The sequence below is a fragment of the Caretta caretta genome, chromosome 7, assembly GCF_965140235.1.
Source record: "Caretta caretta isolate rCarCar2 chromosome 7, rCarCar1.hap1, whole genome shotgun sequence".
Classification (NCBI taxonomy): domain Eukaryota; kingdom Metazoa; phylum Chordata; order Testudines; family Cheloniidae; genus Caretta; species Caretta caretta.
The window spans coordinates 121,841,926-121,862,752 of NC_134212.1; the positions used below are offsets into that span (position 1 = coordinate 121,841,926).

Consider the following 20,827-nt stretch of genomic DNA (forward strand, 5'->3'; position numbering starts at 1 on the left):
TAGCATGCTAAAATAGCTTTGTAGATGTTGCGGCTCGGAGCTTGGGCTGTCAAGCCTGCGCAACATCAAAGCAATGTCAATAGAGCTGTTTGTTAGCATGCTAGTGCAAGCCCAACTAATGCAAATCTGTCAACCCAGGCTGAGAGGCTTGCTGTCAGATACAGTGTAGATCAGTGGTCACCAAACCTGGGGACTCTCCCAGTCGATTGTGATCTCCGGCCACGGCTGTACAGCAGGGCTGCCTGCTGCTAAGGCAGGCTCCCTGCCTTTCGTGGCCCCATGCTGCTCCCAGAAGCGGCCAGCACAGCCAGGGTGGGGGCGGGAGGGCAGGGGTCACCTGCACTGTTCCTGCCTGCAAGCACCACCCCCACAGCTCCCATTGGCCGGGACGGGGAACTGTGGCCAATGGGAGTTTTGGGGGTGGTGCCTGCAGACAGGGGCAGCTCACAGAGCCATGTGTCCCCGCTCCCAGCCCTCCAGGGACTGCAGGGGCATGTAGGCCCCTTCCGGGAGTGATGTGGGGCCCCAGCAGGCAGGGAGCCTGCCTTAGCTTCGCTGTGGTGCCAACTGAGGTAAGTGTCGCCTGGCAGGAGTCTGCACCCCAGCCCTGACCCCCTCCCAGAGCTAGCATCCCATACCCACTCCTGCATCCAAAAATCCTCCTGCATCCCAAGCCCTGCCCCAGCCCTCAGCCCCCTCCCAGAGCCAGCAACACCCCATACCCCCTTCTGCATCCCAACCCCCTGCCCCAGCCCTGAGCCCCCTCTCAGAGCCAGCACCCCGTACCCCCCCTGCACCCTAATCCCCTGCCGCAGCCCTGACCCCCCTCCCAAAGCCAGTACTCCCTCCTGTACCCCAACACCCAGCCCGGAGCCCCCTCCTGCACCCAAATACCCTCTCAGAGCTTGCACCCCTCACCCCCTCCTGCATCCCAACCCCCTGCCCCAGGCTCAGCCCAGAGCCTCCTCCCATGCTGCGAACCCCTCAGCCCCAGCCCAGAGCCCACACCCCCTCCCAAACCCCTGCCCCAGCCCAGTGAAAGTGAGTGAGGGTGGGGGAGAGCAAGTGATGGAGAGAGGGGGGCATGGAGTGAGTGGGGCGGGGCTTTGGGGAAGAGGCGGGGCCTCAGGGAAGGGGCAGGGTATATCCTGGTTGCCCTTACATTCAAAAAGTGATCTTGGGTGTAAAAAGTTTGGAGACCGCTGATGTAGACACACCCTTAGAGGCCAGAGGCAGAGCCATAGTATTCATCTAATCCAGTAAGCAAACTCCTAAAAGCTGAGATTCAGTGTGTGTACCAGGGGATCATGCAAGATTTAACTGTCCCCACTCAGTTGCAGCTTTTTTTAAATTTTCTGATAATATTCCCTGTATATCACTTTAATTGTACATGGGGCTTGACAGCAGGTGGAGTACGTTCAATAAAAGCCCAATGGCATTGCAAACAAAAGGCACAGAGGGAAGTAGAAGGGAGCGTGGGAGGATATGAGTGCAGAAATATAGGCAGGAGTTGGATTTAGGTGAACACAATAAGGCTGAACTGAATGTTGAAGGAGGTTCAAAAAGATTAGAGGGTGGTGGGGGAAGATGGTGATTTTGGAGGGGTGGGGTGGAATAAAAAGGTGTGTGTGCGTGTGTAAAATAGAGGAACACTCAAATGTTGTGCACAGGGATTTAAACGCCCGGTTTTCATTGAAATCAATGAGACTCATACAGCTAAAACCCCATGCAACTTTTAAGAAATGATTCCAACTACTGTTCAGCTGAGAAGGCCGCGGGAGTTACATAATGCATAAATGATCCATCCAGCTGCTGACAGGTAACTGGAAAATCCAGCTGCTGCTGATGAGAATAGGCAAATAGCAGAAATAAAGTTATGGTCTTTGAGTTCTGTTTGTTTGTCTCATACACTTATTTTTTCCCTTTTTTAAGGCAATAAAGCGTGACTGTTTGTTTTTTCCAGCATTGAGTCTTTATTCATGCTTCTTGCTGTCCCATGGTGACAGTGCAAATTGGATATAAATTATTCATCCCGTAGAAACAACCTAGTTACATTTACTGGTTTCCTCTCAGTAAGAATGTATGTAGCTTCCCATTGTAGATAGTGCTGTTGGGAAACCTAAGTAAATAACATTTTTCTTAGATGTGAAGTTAGAGAGAAGCCAACATTCAATTCAGACACGGATGGTGCTTTTTTAAAAAAAAAAAAAAAGAAAAGAAAAAAAGGGCATCATATTTGGATCCTAATATTCTGAAGTTCTGGGCACCCACAACTCCAATGGAAGATGCAGGTGCTCAACTTTGAAAATCAGGCCGATGCCATTTTACAGACTTGCTTCTAATTCTGCCAATCTAAAATTCTTCTTGTAGAGTTTAATATGTTATTTTTCCACTTCCTGTCTCCCAAACTGTGTTCTAACTCTGTTATCCATTGTAAAATAGATGCCCCAGAGTTAGTTGAATTTCCCTAGTGAATACACTGATTTCTGTATGGAGTGTTAGCTAACTGTTTATCAACGGGACTCCTACAGCCACTGTGCAATAACTAAAGCACTTGAAAGGGCTGACAAAAAATATCTTTGTATGGCGTGCCACAGAGTCTGATAGCTGTGTGAGCTATTTGAGTGCCTAACACTTGTTTGTTTGTCTGTATGCCTGCTGCTCTAGCATTAACTGATTGCTTTGGGATATCTAGGGTTGTGTCACCTCGTTGTCTGAGAACAGGTATCAAACACAGCTTTCCACTTCAACTGTGGTGGGTCAGTAGAGATGAACGCTTATTTCTAATGAAGTGTGCTCAGCACTCATTATAATGGTCTGAAATGAGTTAGAATGGCCAAACTCTCTTGAAATATGAGTTGAACTGGGTTGGCCCTGTTCACACGGACAGGACAACAGAGTTCAACATCATTTGAAGCATGGCATTACAGGGAGCTGATTTTGTGACCCATTCTCAGACAGTGCTAAAATTGTGTGTGCATGTGTGCCTAAGTGTGAAAGATACTCTGTGAAACTAGATTCTATCCTTGGTCATCCACCTTTAGTAATGCAGCTGAGTAAACAACTTCCCCATCCTGGATCAGGAGCAAGAGGGATGCGTGCATTCTGTTCTCCTGTAAGGAAACCAGAGACTTAATGTTTTATGCAGCCAACTGTCATACTAGACTTTAGAAAGGGGGAATTAATAATAAAAATAAACAATGAGGAAGACAATCAAAGACCTTCAAATCAGAAGTGAGGAAATAAAAAATCCTTAACTCAGCATGGACGTTACAAAGCATTCTATAGTACAGCCACTGAAAATGGCTATACCCCTAAACAAAAAGGGAAGCCAATATAGTTAAATGGTAAGGCTCAAGCAGTTGTTTGAGTCAAACACGTATCCTTTAGAAAATGGAAATGCAGCCCACATGAAGCCAACAGAAACAAGCACAAACTATGGTAGGTGAAATGAAAGGTGAAATGAAAAAGAAATCAGGAGGGCTGCAAGGGACTCTGACGAGTGAATGAAATTAAAACAAACATTCAGTTATGGTGAATGTTGTGACCAAATTCAGTACCTAATGTGCAACTCCTCTCAAGTAAGCTTCTAAATGGTTATCAGATGGTAAGTACTTTTGGATATTACCCACCTGGGTCATCTTTGAACCAACAACCAAGAGGTGAAAGGTTCTGTATTCCATTTCCAATCTCCCAAATAGCTGACTAACCTTGAGGCTGTTTGACCATATTTGTGCATTGGCAGATTATTTGCTATCTTTGACCTTCATCCAATGACATCCTATCTGACTGGGGGGACTTGAGGTTAATGGAATTGTTCAAATGATAAAGCACCTTTTTAGGACATGTGAAGAAACAGACAGAAATCTAAAGAGCAATTTTGAGTAAAAAATCCCACCTAGAGTCTCTGAGGGAGGATTTCAGATTATTTGCTGATCTTTTGTATTTAAGTTTGCTTATGGATTTTAGTTCAAATTCCCTAATCATCTGAAAGGTTAAGACTTTATTTTTATCCCTCAGCCCGTTTGACTTTTATTGATGCTTTGTTTTGCCCTTAGTGCCTTGGGAAATGGCTAGTTTTGTCTGTCAGCACACATACATTTCTAATTACAAGGTGCCTCTTGAATATTCAGCTTTATCTAATTGGAGCTTGTTTTTCCACGGAAGTTTGAATAATTTTCTCAGAGGCTTTAATGTATACTAGCAATTCCAACCATACTACTATTCAGAGACTTTGTTTTTAGATTAGGCTGAATATGTAAAGCATTGAGTTATCTTAGGTATTTATCTAAGGTAAATTGTCTTGGTATCAAATATAGGTGTGTGTAATTTTGCTTTTCCTAACAATGAAGTGGGAACCTGAGCCCCTCGTTATTTTACAAGTAGTTACTGTTATATGCTATTTCCAGTGGGATCATCCAATGGCAGCGTTATCCATTCTTGACAAAGGTGATGGAACAAATCCCCTGATATCAAAGAGGAAACCAGCAGCTCAGCTGCTTTGAGTGTGCAGATGTGGTTTATGGGGTAGAAATGTTCCATAATCAGATATGTTTTTCTGAAAGCATGCATGTACATAGGTCCCTTTGGGGAGTAATTGGAAGTCTGTGCACATACGGTGTATCTGCTGATGCAGTCTCTCTGTAATTATGCCAGCCTTAGTCCCAGAGATGGTTTTATCAGGTGCATAGTAAGATCATAACGACAACGGTTGAAAGGAAATGGAAGGCTTTTAGTCAACTATTTGAATAATCAAATCCACATATCACTATTGCCCTGATCTTGCAATCAAATCCACACCTCCTAGCCATCCACACATCAAAAGCTAAACCTCTGGTGCTTTTTATTTTGCTTTCATCTTATCTCCTGGATAACTGTACTTACACAGAACCACTCAGTTGAGTTCTAACACTAATTGGACCAAATTCATCCCTGGTATGACAACATCAATTTTGGGGCGTTGTATAATAATCTCTCGAATTATTTGTCTTCATCTTAAACAATAGGCATTAGTTTGTATTTGTCAGTCATTGTGACTTTCGAAAAAGTAGCTTTTGCATGCAACAAATATGCCATCTAATGAAAATAAATGGTATAATAGGCTGCTTTTGTTAACTCTGCTTTAGCGTGAGTGATTATTAAGGTTATTCAGCAGTAACACCTCAATCTTTCCTTTTCATCAAAAGGTCAAACTAATTAAAGTCACTGCTTTCTCAGTAGCTTAGTACTAATTGGCTCCAGTTTTACCAGTTAGTCAAGTCTGAAGCAGATTTATAGCACTTGTGTTAATGGTAGCTCTTTTTTTCATCTATAATATATTAATTTCCTTATGGCACAAAGACTTCTGTGGGACACCAGGTTACAGTAGATTTGCACCTATACTGCACATGCTTATGGAACAAGATTTTGGGAATAAATTGTTGGCTTTTTTCCATTCTGCACTTCTGTACCTTTTATTCTTGCACAAGTGGAATGAATACTAGGGCAACAATTAGCAGGGAGAACTTTGGGGCCTCATGCTGAAATGGTGGAATTAGGCATTTGGTATTCAGAGCACTCCAAGGAGGTGTATGTGAAAACTGCTTTGCAATAATTAATTAAAAGCCACTGATTCATCAGTGATTATCATCTGAATCTGCAGCAGCAGGGTCAACATCAGGGTGTTCCCAGATGGTGTGGTATTTCCAAACAAATGGACATTTTCAGTTATTTTAAAATTGCCAAGAATTACCATCATGTCAATTTATGTCCTTTAAGGGAACGAATTGTTGTATTTTTCTATTATATAAAGGCCAACATTTTCAACTATCTACTTATGTGGGTTTCTCCCCTCCACCCCAGTTAAGATTTAGTTGGGGATTGGTCCTGCTTTGAGCAGGGCGTTGGACTAGATGACCTCCTGAGGTCCCTTCCAACCCTGATATTCTATGATTCTATGAAGATGCAGCTAGTCCTGCTTTAGGTCTTGATCTGCTTCTATTGAAAGCCATGGCAAGATTCCCATTGACTTTAGTGAGAGCAGGATTGGGCTCTCAATGCCTTACCCAGTTTAAAAAAGAGAGTTAGAATTTAGGGCAGTAATCCAAGAGCAGTTACCAGTGCACGTCACAAGAAAAAATGGCAAAGAATAGGTTTGCCTCTCTTCTGGACTAATAGTATGCTATTCAGTAGTTAATTTGGGAAAGGAGGAGGAATAATTGTGCAGAAACAGACTATAAATAGAAAAATAAGTGATTATTTGGAGTCTGTGTTTGATCTCTTTAATGTCTCAATGAGATGTGGGTAATTTAAAAAAAAATCCTAGATTAGTATCAGAATCAATAATTTATCAAGATTATTTTAATGTCCAGACTAATTTTTGCCCACTGGGTTCCTTCTAGGCATTAAAAGCAGAAGTAATATTTAGTGGTTTACAAGTTCAAAGTACTTTACAACCTCTACTTAAAACTCTCAACCCCTTGTGAGTTGACCAAAGTATTTGTAATTATCCCAGTTTTAGAGATGAGGGAATGGTGGCACCTAAAGAGGTTAAGGCCATCCATTTGCTATTGGACCTGGGGCATGCAGGGCCCAAAACTCATGAGTTCCTGGATCCCAGAGCCATGCTCAGCCCTTTAGAGAGGGGCACAATTCTTTGTCTTTGGTCTAGTTCTTGATCTTTGATCACTGATGCGGACTTAAAAAGAAAAATAACCCAGCAAGTATGAAACAAAAATCCAGATCAGTTACATAGTTAAAGCACAAAAACAGCTTAGTTTTGTCCTGCTGCAGGAGCTATATGTGCGTACAAGAGCAGATATAATGATATTACAGTACCCTCTGAGATCATTGATGTGACTAAGCTCACACTGAGAAAGCTACAGAACATCTCTCTTTGCCCAGCCTTTGTCAATTAACCAAGCTATGAAATCCAGGCAGCTACTTTATAGGGGAGGTTCCCCCACTCTTTCCTATGTCTAAAACTTGCTGCCTGTGGGGGAATGTCGTGTCCTTGTTCCTTTTACCTGAAATGTTAATGTCCCAGTTTAAAGTATGCCCTTGTATCACCTGATAAATATGTAGTCGTTTTGTGAAAAAATAAATTCAATTGAATTGTGAAAATAAGGCAAGCTGTTCAAAATGACTCAGTTTAAAAGACCCTCTTCCTCGGCCACCCCCCATACATGGTATTTTCCAAGTGGCTGCTTTTTGGAAAGTTGCTTAAAAGAAGTGAACACCCTGACGCTGACAATGTCACGGGCTTAGCTCTGCTGCAGTAGAGGTTGCTGCCTGGAATTGCTGAGTGTGCCCTTCATTCACTTGCATTACTAAAGAATTGATCATTTTTGGAGTAGGTTGTGTAATGTGCTTGCTGAGAGCAGCATGCCGTGAACTACCCCTCACACGTCCTGTTTGCTTCAAACCGTTTCTTGCAAAAAGGAACACTGTCCTAGGAAGCAGAAACGTTAACACGTTTTGTCCATGTTAGGTGGGGGTGGGGTATAGTATTTCCTCTGCTGCCTGTGGCACGGAGAATTGACTCCTTTATTATTTGTGTTACCATAGCACATAGGAGCCCAGTCGTGGACCAGAACCTCGTTGTGCTAGGTGCTGTACAAATGTAGAACAAAAAGACAGTTCTTGCCCCAGAGGGCTTACTTTTCTGGAGCTGTTGGAGGATTCTGGGAATGAAATGTTACTGGCCCCTTGTTTTTAGTACCAGTGGCCTATGTGAAATGAGTTATGGCTATCGGTGGAGTTCCCAGTAAGTCCGTATCACGGCTGCCAGTAAAAAGCCCCTTTCATGCCGTTTTCCCCAGGGGAGTCAAGTAGTGAATGGGATGCAATCCCATTAAACTACCTTCTAGAAGTGGCCCCTGGAGGTTAGAATTGAGGCCAGTTGTCAGGGCAGTATAAGGAGACTTGTCTTGCTGCTGCTCATGCCAGGTCTATTTGATGAACAAAAGCTGAAAGGACGTTCTTCTCCAGGGCTGTTAATTGAACAGCTCTCGCCAGCACTAGATTCACTTCGTTAATGTAAGTACTGAGTCTCAGGTGCTCTGATACAACATTGATGAGTAAGTTCTAAAAACACAGATAGTCTTCCCTAGGCAAGAGAGAGAATGCCCTTTTGACTCTGTTATATTTGTTCACAGGTGGACATAATATGTGGTGATCACCTGCTAGAACACTACCAGACGCTGAGGGAAATCCGCCGAGCTATAGGAGACAGTGCTATGCAGGTAAGGGTGGTGGCTAGCCTGTGTTGTAAAATATGAGTTCTGAAAGGGTGCTCTGTTTAACTAAACAGCAGTGTCTGCTAGAAACGCTTTCGCCCATTGGTATTCTGCTCATTGAGAAATCACTACTTCATGCTGTTATGAGATCCCGTCAGGTTGAGTTTAGACAAGATACATTAGCCAGTACAGCTTTGTTTATTGTACTTATAACTGAGCTGGATGCCATGTGTTTTGAGTTTTTGATGGTTCACAGAGTTCTGGTTATGAGCTTTGTTTCCTTTTTGTGCAATAACCACAATGAATTAAACCAAACCGTTCTCCATTAGTATTTCATTCCTCACCCTCACCCCTGGGAATCTGTAACTTGGCAAAGTATCAAAAGACAGAAGCAGCCCAAACACGACTAGCCTTGTGATTGCATGGGGGAGACAATTTGCATATAAAACCCCATAGCAAAAGATGAAGTGTAATAAATGCCAGCAGTGTGCCTGATACGTATGCTACAGCTCCTAAGGGGGGAGAGAAAATATACAGCCAGCTGTCTTGTTGATAACTTACTGACTATACTGCCGCTGGCTTGTTACAAAGTCCCATATATGCAGCACAATTAGTCTAACTGGCAATGGCCACCATTCAGCGTCAAGGGGCGCAGGGTGTTTTATAGGATTAGTAGGAATCTCTAAGGTCACAGATTTATAGAGCTGAGTTTGACACAGTATTCAGAGTGACACAGTCTTCAGAGGCAGAGCTGGGGACCCATTTCTTACCCTGTTGATGCTAGCCTACCCACCACATCTTATTGTGTGTACTGTACCAAGAAAAAAGCTCTTTTGTGCTTTGGAAATATTTCTAAGTATTTGCACTAAGTGATCGGTGTGTAATAACAAATAGTTTTAGAGATGCAGCAGTGAAATATCGTGTATCCAATGTAGTGCAGGATATTGGTGCACAATTGCATTCTGTTGTAAACTGTGCCTTAATCTAAACCCAAAATTCTGAAAAGGGTGTTGAAGGTCTACTCTGAATTGAATACACATCTCCTGTAGAAAACTCTGTTGAAGAAATATTACACTTGTCTAGCAAAAATAAAAATAAGGCAAGAAATGCAAAAGTTAAGTGTCCAGCAGCAAGTTTAATTCTGAGCAATCACACATATAAGTTTAACTTTCCTGGGAAATCTCTTGTATGTTGGGGAACCCCCTTTAAAATGGAAGTCTAGGGGTGGGTGCTAGTTCTGAGGAGGCTCTGGCAATGCAGCTCCTCTCCCAGAGAATCAGGGAACTGCAGGAGACCAATGGTTAGTGCAAAGGCACTGGATATCCGTATGGATAGCCCTGGACCCCCAACAGATCCCCAAGATCTGTTGGGTTTGTGGGCTGCACCCCAATTTCTGCCACGAGCAGAACGAATCCCAGCCGTCTTCCTGTGGCCCCTGAGAGAAGAATTCAGAGAAAACGCTCAAAGTGTTACCTAGCCCAGTTTCCTGGAAAACCTCCTCCTTAAGCCAAAGTTTTTAATCTTTAGAAAACATTCTTGAGAGGGGACTTTCAGGGAAATTGCATTGGTTTCATTTTTTGTCATGTATGGATCTGCCTGGTTGATATGTTGCTGCATGATGTCCTTAAGAATCGCCATGCTGGGTCAAACCAGTGGTCCATCTAGCCCAGTATCCTGTTTTCTGACAGTGGCCAATGCCAGATGTTTCAAAGGGAATGAACAGAACAGGGCAATTGTCAAGTGATCCATCCTCTGTCATTCAGTCCCAGCATCTGGCAGTCAGAGGCCTAGGGACACCCAGATCATAGGGTTGCATCCCTGACTATCTTTGCTAATAGCCATGGATGGTCCAGTCACTACTCCAGGAGGATTGTTGACTAGAGATGCATCCTGTGACTGCAAAATCAATACATTAATTGAGGAAGTCTTCTAGAAAACCCTGCAACATTGGTGGATGAGAAAAGAAAGAAGTCTTGAGGTTTCTTAGGCACTTCATTTGGAGATCAACACCAGATTTTGCATTCTAAGTATAGCTTTATTTTGTTGCAGATCCATGAAGATGACCAAACAATTCAGACAGGTTCTGCTGCTTCCTTTTTGAGCCGATTGGAAAGATCTGTCAACAAAGTCAGTTCACAGGCATACCCTGCAATCTGGCAGCCCCTCTTTAAGCTCTGTAGCATCACTTTTTCAGAAACAACTGGATTTCCCTTTTTTAACACCATCGTACCTTGCAAAACATTTTCTAGCACTTCTCTATTCCAAACTTTGCTGGCTAAGCAAATTTCCACTTTGCTGGCTAAGCAAATTAGACATCTGTTTTTTCCCAAAAAGGCCTGAAATTTTACATGCAAGAGATTGGCTGCCACCACAACTTGATTAGTAACTTTCACCGCTGCTTTCCTTTCATGGTCATATTTCAGGGACTTTCCATGCAAGGATTGTGGATGATTTTTATACAGAGTTTTAGGAGATGTACCATCCTCTCCTAAGAGTCCCACCAATCCACCCTTGAAGCCACCAATGCCCCTAGCTCCATCCATTATGATCCAGAAATGTTTATCAAAACCACCATATTCATTTTGTCATAAACGACCACACCTGTGATAGTTCTGTGCAAAGAGAATATCTTCAGTAGCTCCCTGTGTAATGTGTAGTCTTCTGAATGACTAGGAGCAGTTCACAACTTAATTCAGTTTTATCACTGCTCTCTTCTAGGGCTAGAAAACAAATAGCTGCACTTCTGAATCATATTTTTCATGTGCACATTCATTCATGTCTGCAGCTAATCTTGCTACCATCTGAGACAGTTACGCAATTTCAAAATTCCTCATAATCTTGTCATCGCCAAAAGCCTTCGTTGCAGTGCCCTCACTAAAAGTTTCTCCAACATAGCTAATTCTAGCAACGTAGCATAAAACAACTCCAGGCTTGATTTTTTTTTCTCTCCCCTGGCTACTCCTATCCCCTCAGTTATAGTTGCAGTAATAGTAAATCCTTTTTTGGTGGTTGCACTTTCCTTTTCAATAGCTGCAATAAGTGCTCAAGACTCTGTTTGTTTGCTTTTTCTCTTCATGCAACAGCTTGTGCTAGTGACTGGGATCATTCTCATTATAAACTTGATAACTCCTACAAATGCAAGACACCAGGCTTTTCATTGCTTTCAGTAACTGAATAGTCAGTTTCCCAACAATCTTGGAATGCTGCATTTTGGAATATCAAGTGTAACCTAGTAGGAAAATGTATTAATAATAAGAAAATATATTTAGATTGCTTTTAACAAACCAGTTACACACCTTGTAAAACTTGAAAGTGGACAGCTGGGTTTCAGACTAACATGTTGCTTCTTTGGCAGATTAATAGAACGTGAATGTAATTTATCGATGGCTTTTAGCCAAGATAGCCAGGGATGCAAGCACCCCATGCTCTGCGTGTCCCTAAACTCTGACTGCCAGAATCTGGGACTGGCCAACAGGGGATGGATCACTTGATAAAGTGCCATGTTCTGTTAATTCCATCTGAAGCGTCTGGCACCGACCACCATTGAAGACAGGATACTGGGCTATATGTACCATTGGCCTGACCCAGTACGGCTATTCTTATGTTCTTGGTAGCATCCATTACATGGAGCAAGCACTAGTCCTTAAAACAAAAAATACAGTAATATTCTCCCCAAACAGTACCACTAGTGTGGGGGTATTTTGTACTACTACTGTAAAATACCATAATATCTGTTGTGGCAAATTGCCAGCCCTACTACGTTGGGTCTCACGCTTTCTCTTCTTGAGTCGGGGTTCAGAGCACCGTTCCTTGCCCCTGAACTGGCGTATTAACTGCCCCACTCGTGCCCTAGAGGAGGGGAGTGGAGAGGGAGGGACCCAGGCCCGCCCTCTACTCTGGGGCCCAACCCAGGGGCCCTAGGGATAGCGGTAAACCACTAGAACTAGCGGTTCCTTCCCCTGAGCTACTTCCCTCTCCTGCCCTTCAGCTTGTGGGGCTTCCTGCCCTCCCTCTGCACAAACCAGGTGTCCCTTTACCTAGGGTCTTGGTTGTCTTAGCCCACCACAGCACTTCTCCAAACTCTCCTCTGCTTCCCTCCAAACTGCTCTCTGCTCCAGCACCAATCCACTCTGCTTCAACTCCTCCTCTTATCCGATTGAAGCAGGGGGGTTTTATCCTGTGACTGGCTTCAGGTGCTTTAATTAATTTATAGCAAACTTTCTTCCCTCTACAGGGAATAAGGCTCCCTTCTAACACTCTCCTCCTAAATTCTTAAAGTACAGGCCTTTGCAGACAGGCCTGAATATCTATATCCTAACACTGCTGCCCTCTGGCCATGCTGTATCACAGTGTGTAACCCTTCTGCCAGGTGGAGCCAACAGCAACCAGGGCTGAGTACAATATCTAGGGGTTCCTTTCCATTGATACAACACAGAAGTTGCTCGAGCCCCAACCCAATAAACTGGGAAATTTACACACCACACCTGGGCATCTCTGAGAAGCAATACTTCCCCACTCGCAAGCACAGAGTCCGAATGTAGAAAAGAAACTTTGAATAAAAGGAGGGAAGTAACGGGGTGTTAATGGGAAAACACGGCAAACAGAGTTCATAAACATAAACCATGAGTAAAAAACCCACCCCCAAGTAGGTTGGGCAGTGTGCTTTTCCCCTCAGGTTCATAAGTCCAGCAACCCAAAAGTCCCTTTCACGTGCCCAACCCTTCTCTGCACCCCACTCGCAGTTGCTGTCCTTGATCAGTGCAGACCCAGAGTTCAGAGACGCATCCGCAGAGTTCACCTCCCCCTTGGGTGGGGCAAAGAGCTACCTTACTTGCACCATTGCACAGGCACTTGCTCGCTGCCCCTCTCTGCCAGCTGTCCTGCTGGCCGCTCCTGCTCATTGCTTCCACCAGCCGCCTGCTCACCACTCTCGCCATGCCTCTCCCCCAACCGCCCTGCTGGCCGCTCATCTGAGCTCTCCGCCACCGCCCTGCTGGCCACCTGCTCACTGCGTCTCTCTAACAGCCGCCCTGCTGGCCGCTCATCTGAGCTCTCCGCCAGCCGCCCTGCTGGCCGCTCATCTGAGCTCTCCGCCACCGCCCTGCTGGCCACCTGCTCACTGCGTCTCTCTAACAGCCGCCCTGCTGGCCGCTCATCTGAGCTCTCCGCCAGCCGCCCTGCTGGCCGCTCATCTGAGCTCTCCGCCACCGCCCTGCTGGCCACCTGCTCACTGCGTCTCTCTAACAGCCGCCCTGCTGGCCGCTCATCTGAGCTCTCCGCCAGCCGCCCTGCTGGCCGCTCATCTGAGCTCTCCGCCAGCCGCCCTGCTGGCCACCTGCTCACTGCGTCTCTCTAACAGCCGCCCTGCTGGCCGCTCATCTGAGCTCTCCGCCAGCCGCCCTGCTGGCCGCTCATCTGAGCTCTCCGCCACCGCCCTGCTGGCCACCTGCTCACTGCGTCTCTCTAACAGCCGCCCTGCTGGCCGCTCATCTGAGCTCTCCGCCAGCCGCCCTGCTGGCTGCCTGCTCACTGCGTCTCTCTGTCAGCCGCTCTGCTGGCTGCTCAACACACCTCTCTGCCGCACCACCCACTTGTTCACCAGCTGACTGTCAGTTGCCTTCTGCTGCCACCTGCCTCTCTGCTCTGACCTCTGCACATCAGTCTCCTAGTGATTGTCAGCTCTTTGCAGGCTGGGCAGAGACACTGCCCCAGCTCAAGTGATTTTGGCTCTCAGCGATTTTTGTCTCTTAGGAGGCAGGGAAGAAACACAGTCCTACCACCACTGATTTCAGCTCTGATTGGGCATTTAACAGAGAGGCTCCTGATACCTATTTATCTCTATTCTTCAAACAGTGGTGAGGAACAGGTTAAACCCATCTAGGGAGGACTCTTGATGAGGGTGTGCAGCCTCCTAGCTGGGGATTCCTATCCCCGCCCCTCTTACTTTCACAGAGCTCTGGCATTCGAGCCCCTGGCTTAACGGTGTGCTTTCAGCGGAAGGTGACCCCCCTGCATTTGGGACAGGTTCAAGGGCGGCAGGTTTGTATAATTTTTGATGGTGCCCACTCAGGTCCAAGTTCTGCCCCCCCATCCCCCACCTGCCTTGTAAGCCGATATATATTTTTTAAAATAATGTAAATATGTGAGGGCTCTGGGGTGGGGCTGATGATGAGGGGTTTGAAGTGTGGGAGGGGCTCAGGCAGAGGCTTGGGGTGCAGGGGTGAGGGCTGTGGTTTGGGGCAGCGATGAGGGGTTCATGATGCAGGAGGGGGCTCAGGGCTGGGGCAGAGGGTTAGGGCTCGAGGGGGGATGAGGGGTTTGGAGTGTGGGAGGGGCTCAGGGCTAGGGCAGAGGGTTGGGGTGGGGGTGAGGGCTCTGGCTGGGGGTGTGGGCTCTGGGGTGGGGCAGGAGATGAGGAATTTGGGGTGCAGGCACGCTGCCCTGGGGCTGGGGCCAGAGAGGAGGACTCACCCCAGCCCTCTCCCCGCCGGCAGCAGCAAGCTCCGGGAGAGGGACCCTCCTCTTTCCCCCAGCAGCCCACTCACTTCGCACCACTGTCACTGCATGTGTTCCTAGGGCCCTTCTCAGGTCCAGGAAGCCCCCTCGCCTCCCCTGTGGTGGGTGCAGGGGTGGGGGGCTGCCATCACGTGTACACCTCTTCCCCTGCTGCTGCCCCTCACTGTAGCCTTCCTGGGGTGGGGGATGGGGTTGCCTCTTGCCCAGCTTGGGGCAGAAGCAGTGACTGCAAGTAGGGGGACCCCCCTGTGCTGATGGAGGGTCCCTCCGGAAAAGGGAAGGGTCCGAGGCGGAAGGGCAGGGTCAGGGTCAGCTTGCCCTGGCACTTGTGGATGGGGGGCACTAGGACCCTGCGACGGCAGTTGATGCCCGGAACCAGCAGAGCTGCAGGGGGCAGCCACTGGCTTGAGACAGGGACGCTCCAGGGCCCAGGGAGGCGCACGGGGGCAGCAAGTGGGGGCCGGGGGACACTTGGTGGGGGCGGCAGGTGGGGCCGGGGGAGAGACCCAGCCCCAAATATTGATGTAGCCAGACCCCTGGGCCCTGAATATTGCTGGAGCCTGGGCACCACAGGCCCATATAACTCACCACCCCTGGACAGGTTACGCACAGTGCTGCTTCCCGGTATTCTCAAAATAATAAAACATTTTTAGAACAGCATTTCACTACCTCTGCATTCAGTACTAAAGTGATTTGTACCCAACACCTGCCAAAATTGATTATTTTGACACTGCTCTAGGTGCTGGATATCTAAGCAGAGCAGGAGCAAACTGTATTTACATAAACAACCCAAGTCTCTCCCCCTCCGAGCTAGCTCTCAGGGAAGCATTCATTCAGACCCGGCTTACATCTGTAAAATGGGAATAACAATATTGACATCCTTTGTAAAGCACATTGAGATCTACTGATGAAAAGTGCTAAGAGGTAGGTTTTATTATTACTGCTGTTTAAATAAAGGATGGTACAGGCTGGTACACTGCCTCGCACACAGGTGGTGTGTAACCCTTGGTTTATTACTTCAGCACATAATTAATCAAGATCACATGTTAATTTATCTGCCCCTCTGGCACCTTTTCATTAGCATAATCAGTTACAGCAGAACATAGTAGAACCCCTAGCATGACAACAACAATCAAAACCCTGTCTCCTACCATAAAAGCTAATCAAAGCCTGTCCAAACAGGTCTAATGCTGCATAAGTCAAACAGCTAAACAGCCACCAGAGGAAGCGGTTTCAAAGGGGTGAGCCCTGGACTGAGGATATCTTTCAAGTACCAACTGTGGAAATTTTTAAACCCTGTAACTGACCGTGCTGTTGGCGGAATGTTCACGTGTCTCTCATCAGAAGTGAAGGCCCCAATCTTGCACCAGGGAAGTTTTACGGGAGTTTTGCCATTAACTTACTGGGAGCAGGCTCCGGGTGGGTGTCAGTGGACCATGATTTCGTAACAGAATAGATTCTTTTGTCACTTATAGTTCAGTCAAGCTTTAACATGTTGCACACTTAGGGCCTGGTGACACTGGAAACTTCAAAGCGCTGTCGCCGGAACGCTCCTGCAACAGCGCTTTGAAGTGCGAGTGTGGTCGCACGCTAGCGCTGGGAGAGAGCTCTCCCAGCGCTCCTGGTGATCCACCTCTATGAGGGGATTAGCTCAGAGCTCTGGGAGTGCCACTCCCAGCATTGGGAGCCTGTCCACGCTTGCGCTTTAAAGCACTCAGACTTGCGGCGCTCCTGGGGGGTGATTTTTCACGCCCCTGAGCCAGCAAGTTAGAGCGCAATAAAATGTAAGTGTAGACAAGCCCTTAGCAGAGCACTTGGTATTACTTCTAAATAAATGCTTCTAGGACTAGCTCATGCCTAGTAGGCACAGCTCAGAGCAAGGGGAGAAGCAAAGTTGCTCTGGCTCAGGAGCGGTAGTAAGAGGCATTCTGCCTAAGGGAAGCAAAAAAGCCTCCCAGAGCTCTCCAGCACAGAATGGTGAGCATCCCCATGGCTAACCCCCCCTTTTTCCTGCATGTTCTTTGACACAAGATTGTGATAAGTATCCAGGGAAGTGAAAAAGACAGTGTAAAGTGGCTTTGGTTTGGTTTTCTCTTCAAGATCAAGTAAGTCCCGCAGTCTGCTTTTATATAAGAAGAAAACATAAAAGCAATTTTTTGAGGGGTGGGAGCTGTTAACTGGTTTCGTGGGAGGGGAAACTGTTTCTTCATGGTCCCTTCCACATCCCTGGTAGATTATCGCAGACACAAGTCCTGTGTCGAGGGACATGCAGTATGTATTGCTGAGATGGAATCGTACAAAATATATAGTCTGGGGATATAAACAATTATGGTTTACAGTCCAGTGGTTAATTTCACTAAAGACATGTGCCTCCTTTTCAATCATACATTGCAGGGGTCCTGTAGGAAGAGACTGCGGAGCTGCTCTACTGAACTGCCATGTCTCATTCTATATTAATGTAGTGTGTTCGAAAAGCTGCTTTCGCTCGCTTGTGTGAGAGCGATAACAATATGCAGGCCTAGCGTCAGCGTGAAATGTCACGCGCGTGTATGTGAAAGTGTTAATGAAATGTATACATCCAAAATAGCAACAGAATCAGTGGGCCATTAGCAGATGTATTGCTGCAATCTGGGGCAGAGGAGGGTGTTCAGTGTTAGACTTCTACAGCACTCTTCTAGAGTATGGAGTATTTTACATGGGAAAGTAAATATCAAGCCGCACTTGGGAAGAATGTGAGATTTTTATTTTTTTATTGTTATCGACTTATCCAGAACTTTGAATGGGCAACTTCTAGAAATTGAATTAAAATAATACATACTTATAGCACTCTTCATCTTCGGTGTGTTTTGTGAACGTTAACACACACTCCAACCTGGTAGGTAATCATCACCTTTGACATGAGGAAACTAGAGCAGAAGGGTGAAATGACTTGCTGAAGGCCACAGACAAAGTTTTTCAGATCTAGGATTAGCACTCAAGATCTGCTCCGAGTCCCATGCTCAGACCATCCTAGACATACTGCCCTGTTTTCTATGTAATACTTCAGTGTCTTGCTCACTTTTGGTAGGTTGTGTTAAAGGGCAGGGTTTCTTCAGCTGCTTCTCAGTCGGTTATTTTGGTGGTGGTGGTGGTTGAGCAGAGACCATTTCGCTTGTATAATGGCACCATTTACACGTCAGGACAACTTCAGGATGGTTTTAAAATAAAATAAAAATAATTTGTAATTGAAGAAACAGATTTTTAAATCTTTTGGCTAGATTTCCCCACTTAGGGGGGTAGCACTCCATTGCCTAGGCTTTTCACAATTCAAGCTTATTGTCGGGATATAGGGAGGTACAAAAATATCTTTATATGATCTTCAGGAGACCGAAGGAAATGGACCTTTGGCAGATGGAGCTAAGATTCTGGCAAACAGTGGCTCCGTCTCTTGCTATAAAACTTCCTCTCTGTTAGCTGATTTGTTACTGTCATAATGATACGTTTTCCTTTTCCCTCTAGGATGGTTTGCTTGTACTGCACTATGGCCTTGTGGTATCTCCGCTAACAATAACTTAAAGATTGCTAGACTATCAGAAGGTGAAAGGATCCAAAACACGAAGCTTCTTCAATGCTGTGTCTCACCAAAGAAGGCCATCCTTCCTTGCTTCCTGTCACAGGAAATAAATGAAACCACCACTAACTGCTGTACACTTATAACTTAGCATTTGACTTTGCTGGTGTAAAAAATGCAGCCTCTGTAAGTACAGTTGTAAACACTGCAAAGCTCTATATTACAGATGACGCTCCTTAAACTGTAGCTAGCTCAGGGAAAGCAGAACACTCAGAGTTGCTGAATTTTATTTTTAAATCCTTCTTAAATCCACAGGATCTCACAGGGTTAATTTGCTTTCTCCTCCACTAATCTTAATCTTGGGCAGGTCCCTAATTTCTTATCTCCATAAGACCCTACCTACTTCTGAAGTATGTGGCTGGAATGGTGCTCTCAGGGATGATCTTCAGTGGGTGGTGTCCCTTTTTTGGGGGGAGGCAATATAATCATTTGCCTAAAAAGAATGTCAACAGCAGCTGACTTGATTTAGAAATGGTGGGCGGGGGGAGATTTTCCAGCTTGTCTTTAGGCCAAAATAGGTAATCAACTTCACATGGGTTAAGTATTGACTTTCCTAGTTCTACTGGAAACAGCATTAAGACATTGTTTCTCATCAAAGAAACACATTTCATCTGCACTAGGTCCAGAACTGGTAGTAGCTAGACCCATGTTAACTACTGTGTAACCATATAGCTCATGGTACGGCTCTCAGCATGGATGGACCAATAGATTATTCTGTGCACAGAGGACACCTTCCCTCCATCTGTCATATATGTGAAATAATTAGACTTTCAGCCTGCTCCCATTGAAGTAAATTAGCTGTCTTGCCTGGCAGCAGAATCAAGCCTTTCATTTTTAACACCTCTCCCTACAACCCCAGCAAAAATGGAGACTCTCACGTTCTCTTCAAAGTACCATGTTGTAATGACCTTTGAATGCATTAAGGGGGAGCCCATGTTTGAGGCTGCTACTGGGTGCAGGGCAATGGAATGAACATCTGTTACTACCGCTGCTTCTACAGCTGCACAAAGACTATTAGGTAGTTTTTCATTTTAACATAACTGTAGTTCATGATCACTTAATATTTCAATATTCTGTTCTGTTTGTTATGGGACTTCAATGATTTCTTCCACAGATATAAAAAACAGAGGTGTGCATGAGTAGGGTTTCATTGCATACTAGGACTTAAAGGCCAGATTTCAAGGTAGCTCAGTTCCTAACTCCCATTGATTTTAATAGGAGTTAGGTGTCTAACTACCCTTCAAAAATCTGACCCATAAGTCTTTAAAACCAATGTTTGTTTTGCCCATGAAGATGACACTTTAAGAAAAATCTTGTTTACCTAAAGTCACTTCTTGTGATGCTTCTAAAACTGTAACAAAAAAAAAAAACTGTAGTCAAGATTTCTGACGTATTTTCAAGATTTGTATAAAAGTAGTGCTGAAAATGGAGCAGAAAAAGGGATTATTTTGTAAACACTTTGTGCATTGTGTTGATAAGAGATTATATCTTGTAAGAATTAAATAAAGTTTTATTTTCGCCTACTTGAAATTCTTATGTTATAAGAAATATTTATTGCAAGACTACTCTTCTCCACTTTACCCTAAAATAGTAGCCAGTGAGATTAATGAGATTAAGTAAAACTGTCTAGTAGTAATCGGAATCCACAAGTTTAAATGAGGAAATTAGAAAATGGTATTTTAAAATGCCTGATATCAATGAGGACTTTGATATGTTATGAATTTTGAAACTGTAAAATCTCTGGGGGATGCCTTTTTAATGAGGAATCCATCAAAAACCAGAGGCTGATAACCTTTTAAGACAAGAATCTGTTGCCACAGACACAGGAAGCTGTAGGAGATTTCATTTTTGGACAAGCGCTTTTTTCACTGTGTGCATGCATGTTGCAATGCACTTCTTGTCAGACTCCGTGCTTGCTCCATTTAATCTATGTAATACATTTCTTATCAGATGCAGTATGGCCATGTCTCTGGCTTCAGCTCTGATCTTCATGGCTTGATACATATCATCAAGCCGTCAATATGGCTGCTTCCTGTTTCATTACCACTTACTTAATTTTTTTCTTTATATAGTATTTTAAAAAAATAACTGTTAACAATTTAGTCATGTGTTATGCTGCGAACTCTTGCTTCGTCCAAGCTTGTGTTACATGCCTACAGAAGCGCTTATTTTAAAAGACGAATGGCCATATAAAAGCCTTGACTCATTTAAATCATGGTCATTCCAGAATGTTCATCTTTATAATAGAACATTTGTGCCTACAGTGCTGATTCTTGTATAGCCTCAAAATCAGTGTTCTCGTTAAGAGCTGCCTTCCCCACAAAGAAACCTGCCACCATTTCTGATACAGAAGTCGGTCTCTCTTTCAAAAGAAATTCACTTTGATCACAATTTGGCTAATCCCATTTGACCTGTCTGGTTGGTACTGTGCACATGGAGCAGTAACCACAGCAGAGGATCCGTGGCAGGTTGTTGTATTTACACC

The 20,827-nt window shown here is 45.1% G+C and overlaps 1 protein-coding gene across 1 annotated transcript in view; it reads left to right on the plus strand.

The window, feature by feature from the left end:
• Positions 1-19,872, plus strand: part of PCGF6 (polycomb group ring finger 6) — a 47,482-nt gene extending 27,610 nt beyond the window's left edge. Inside the window, exons 9-12 of the mRNA XM_075131094.1 lie at positions 8,136-8,222; positions 10,266-10,343; positions 14,169-14,255; positions 18,231-19,872. Of these exons, the coding sequence (XP_074987195.1) occupies positions 8,136-8,222; positions 10,266-10,343; positions 14,169-14,255; positions 18,231-18,287 (309 nt within the window). The 3' untranslated portion in view covers positions 18,288-19,872. The remainder of the gene's footprint in view (positions 1-8,135; positions 8,223-10,265; positions 10,344-14,168; positions 14,256-18,230) is intronic.
• The last annotated feature ends 955 nt before the right edge of the window (positions 19,873-20,827 follow it).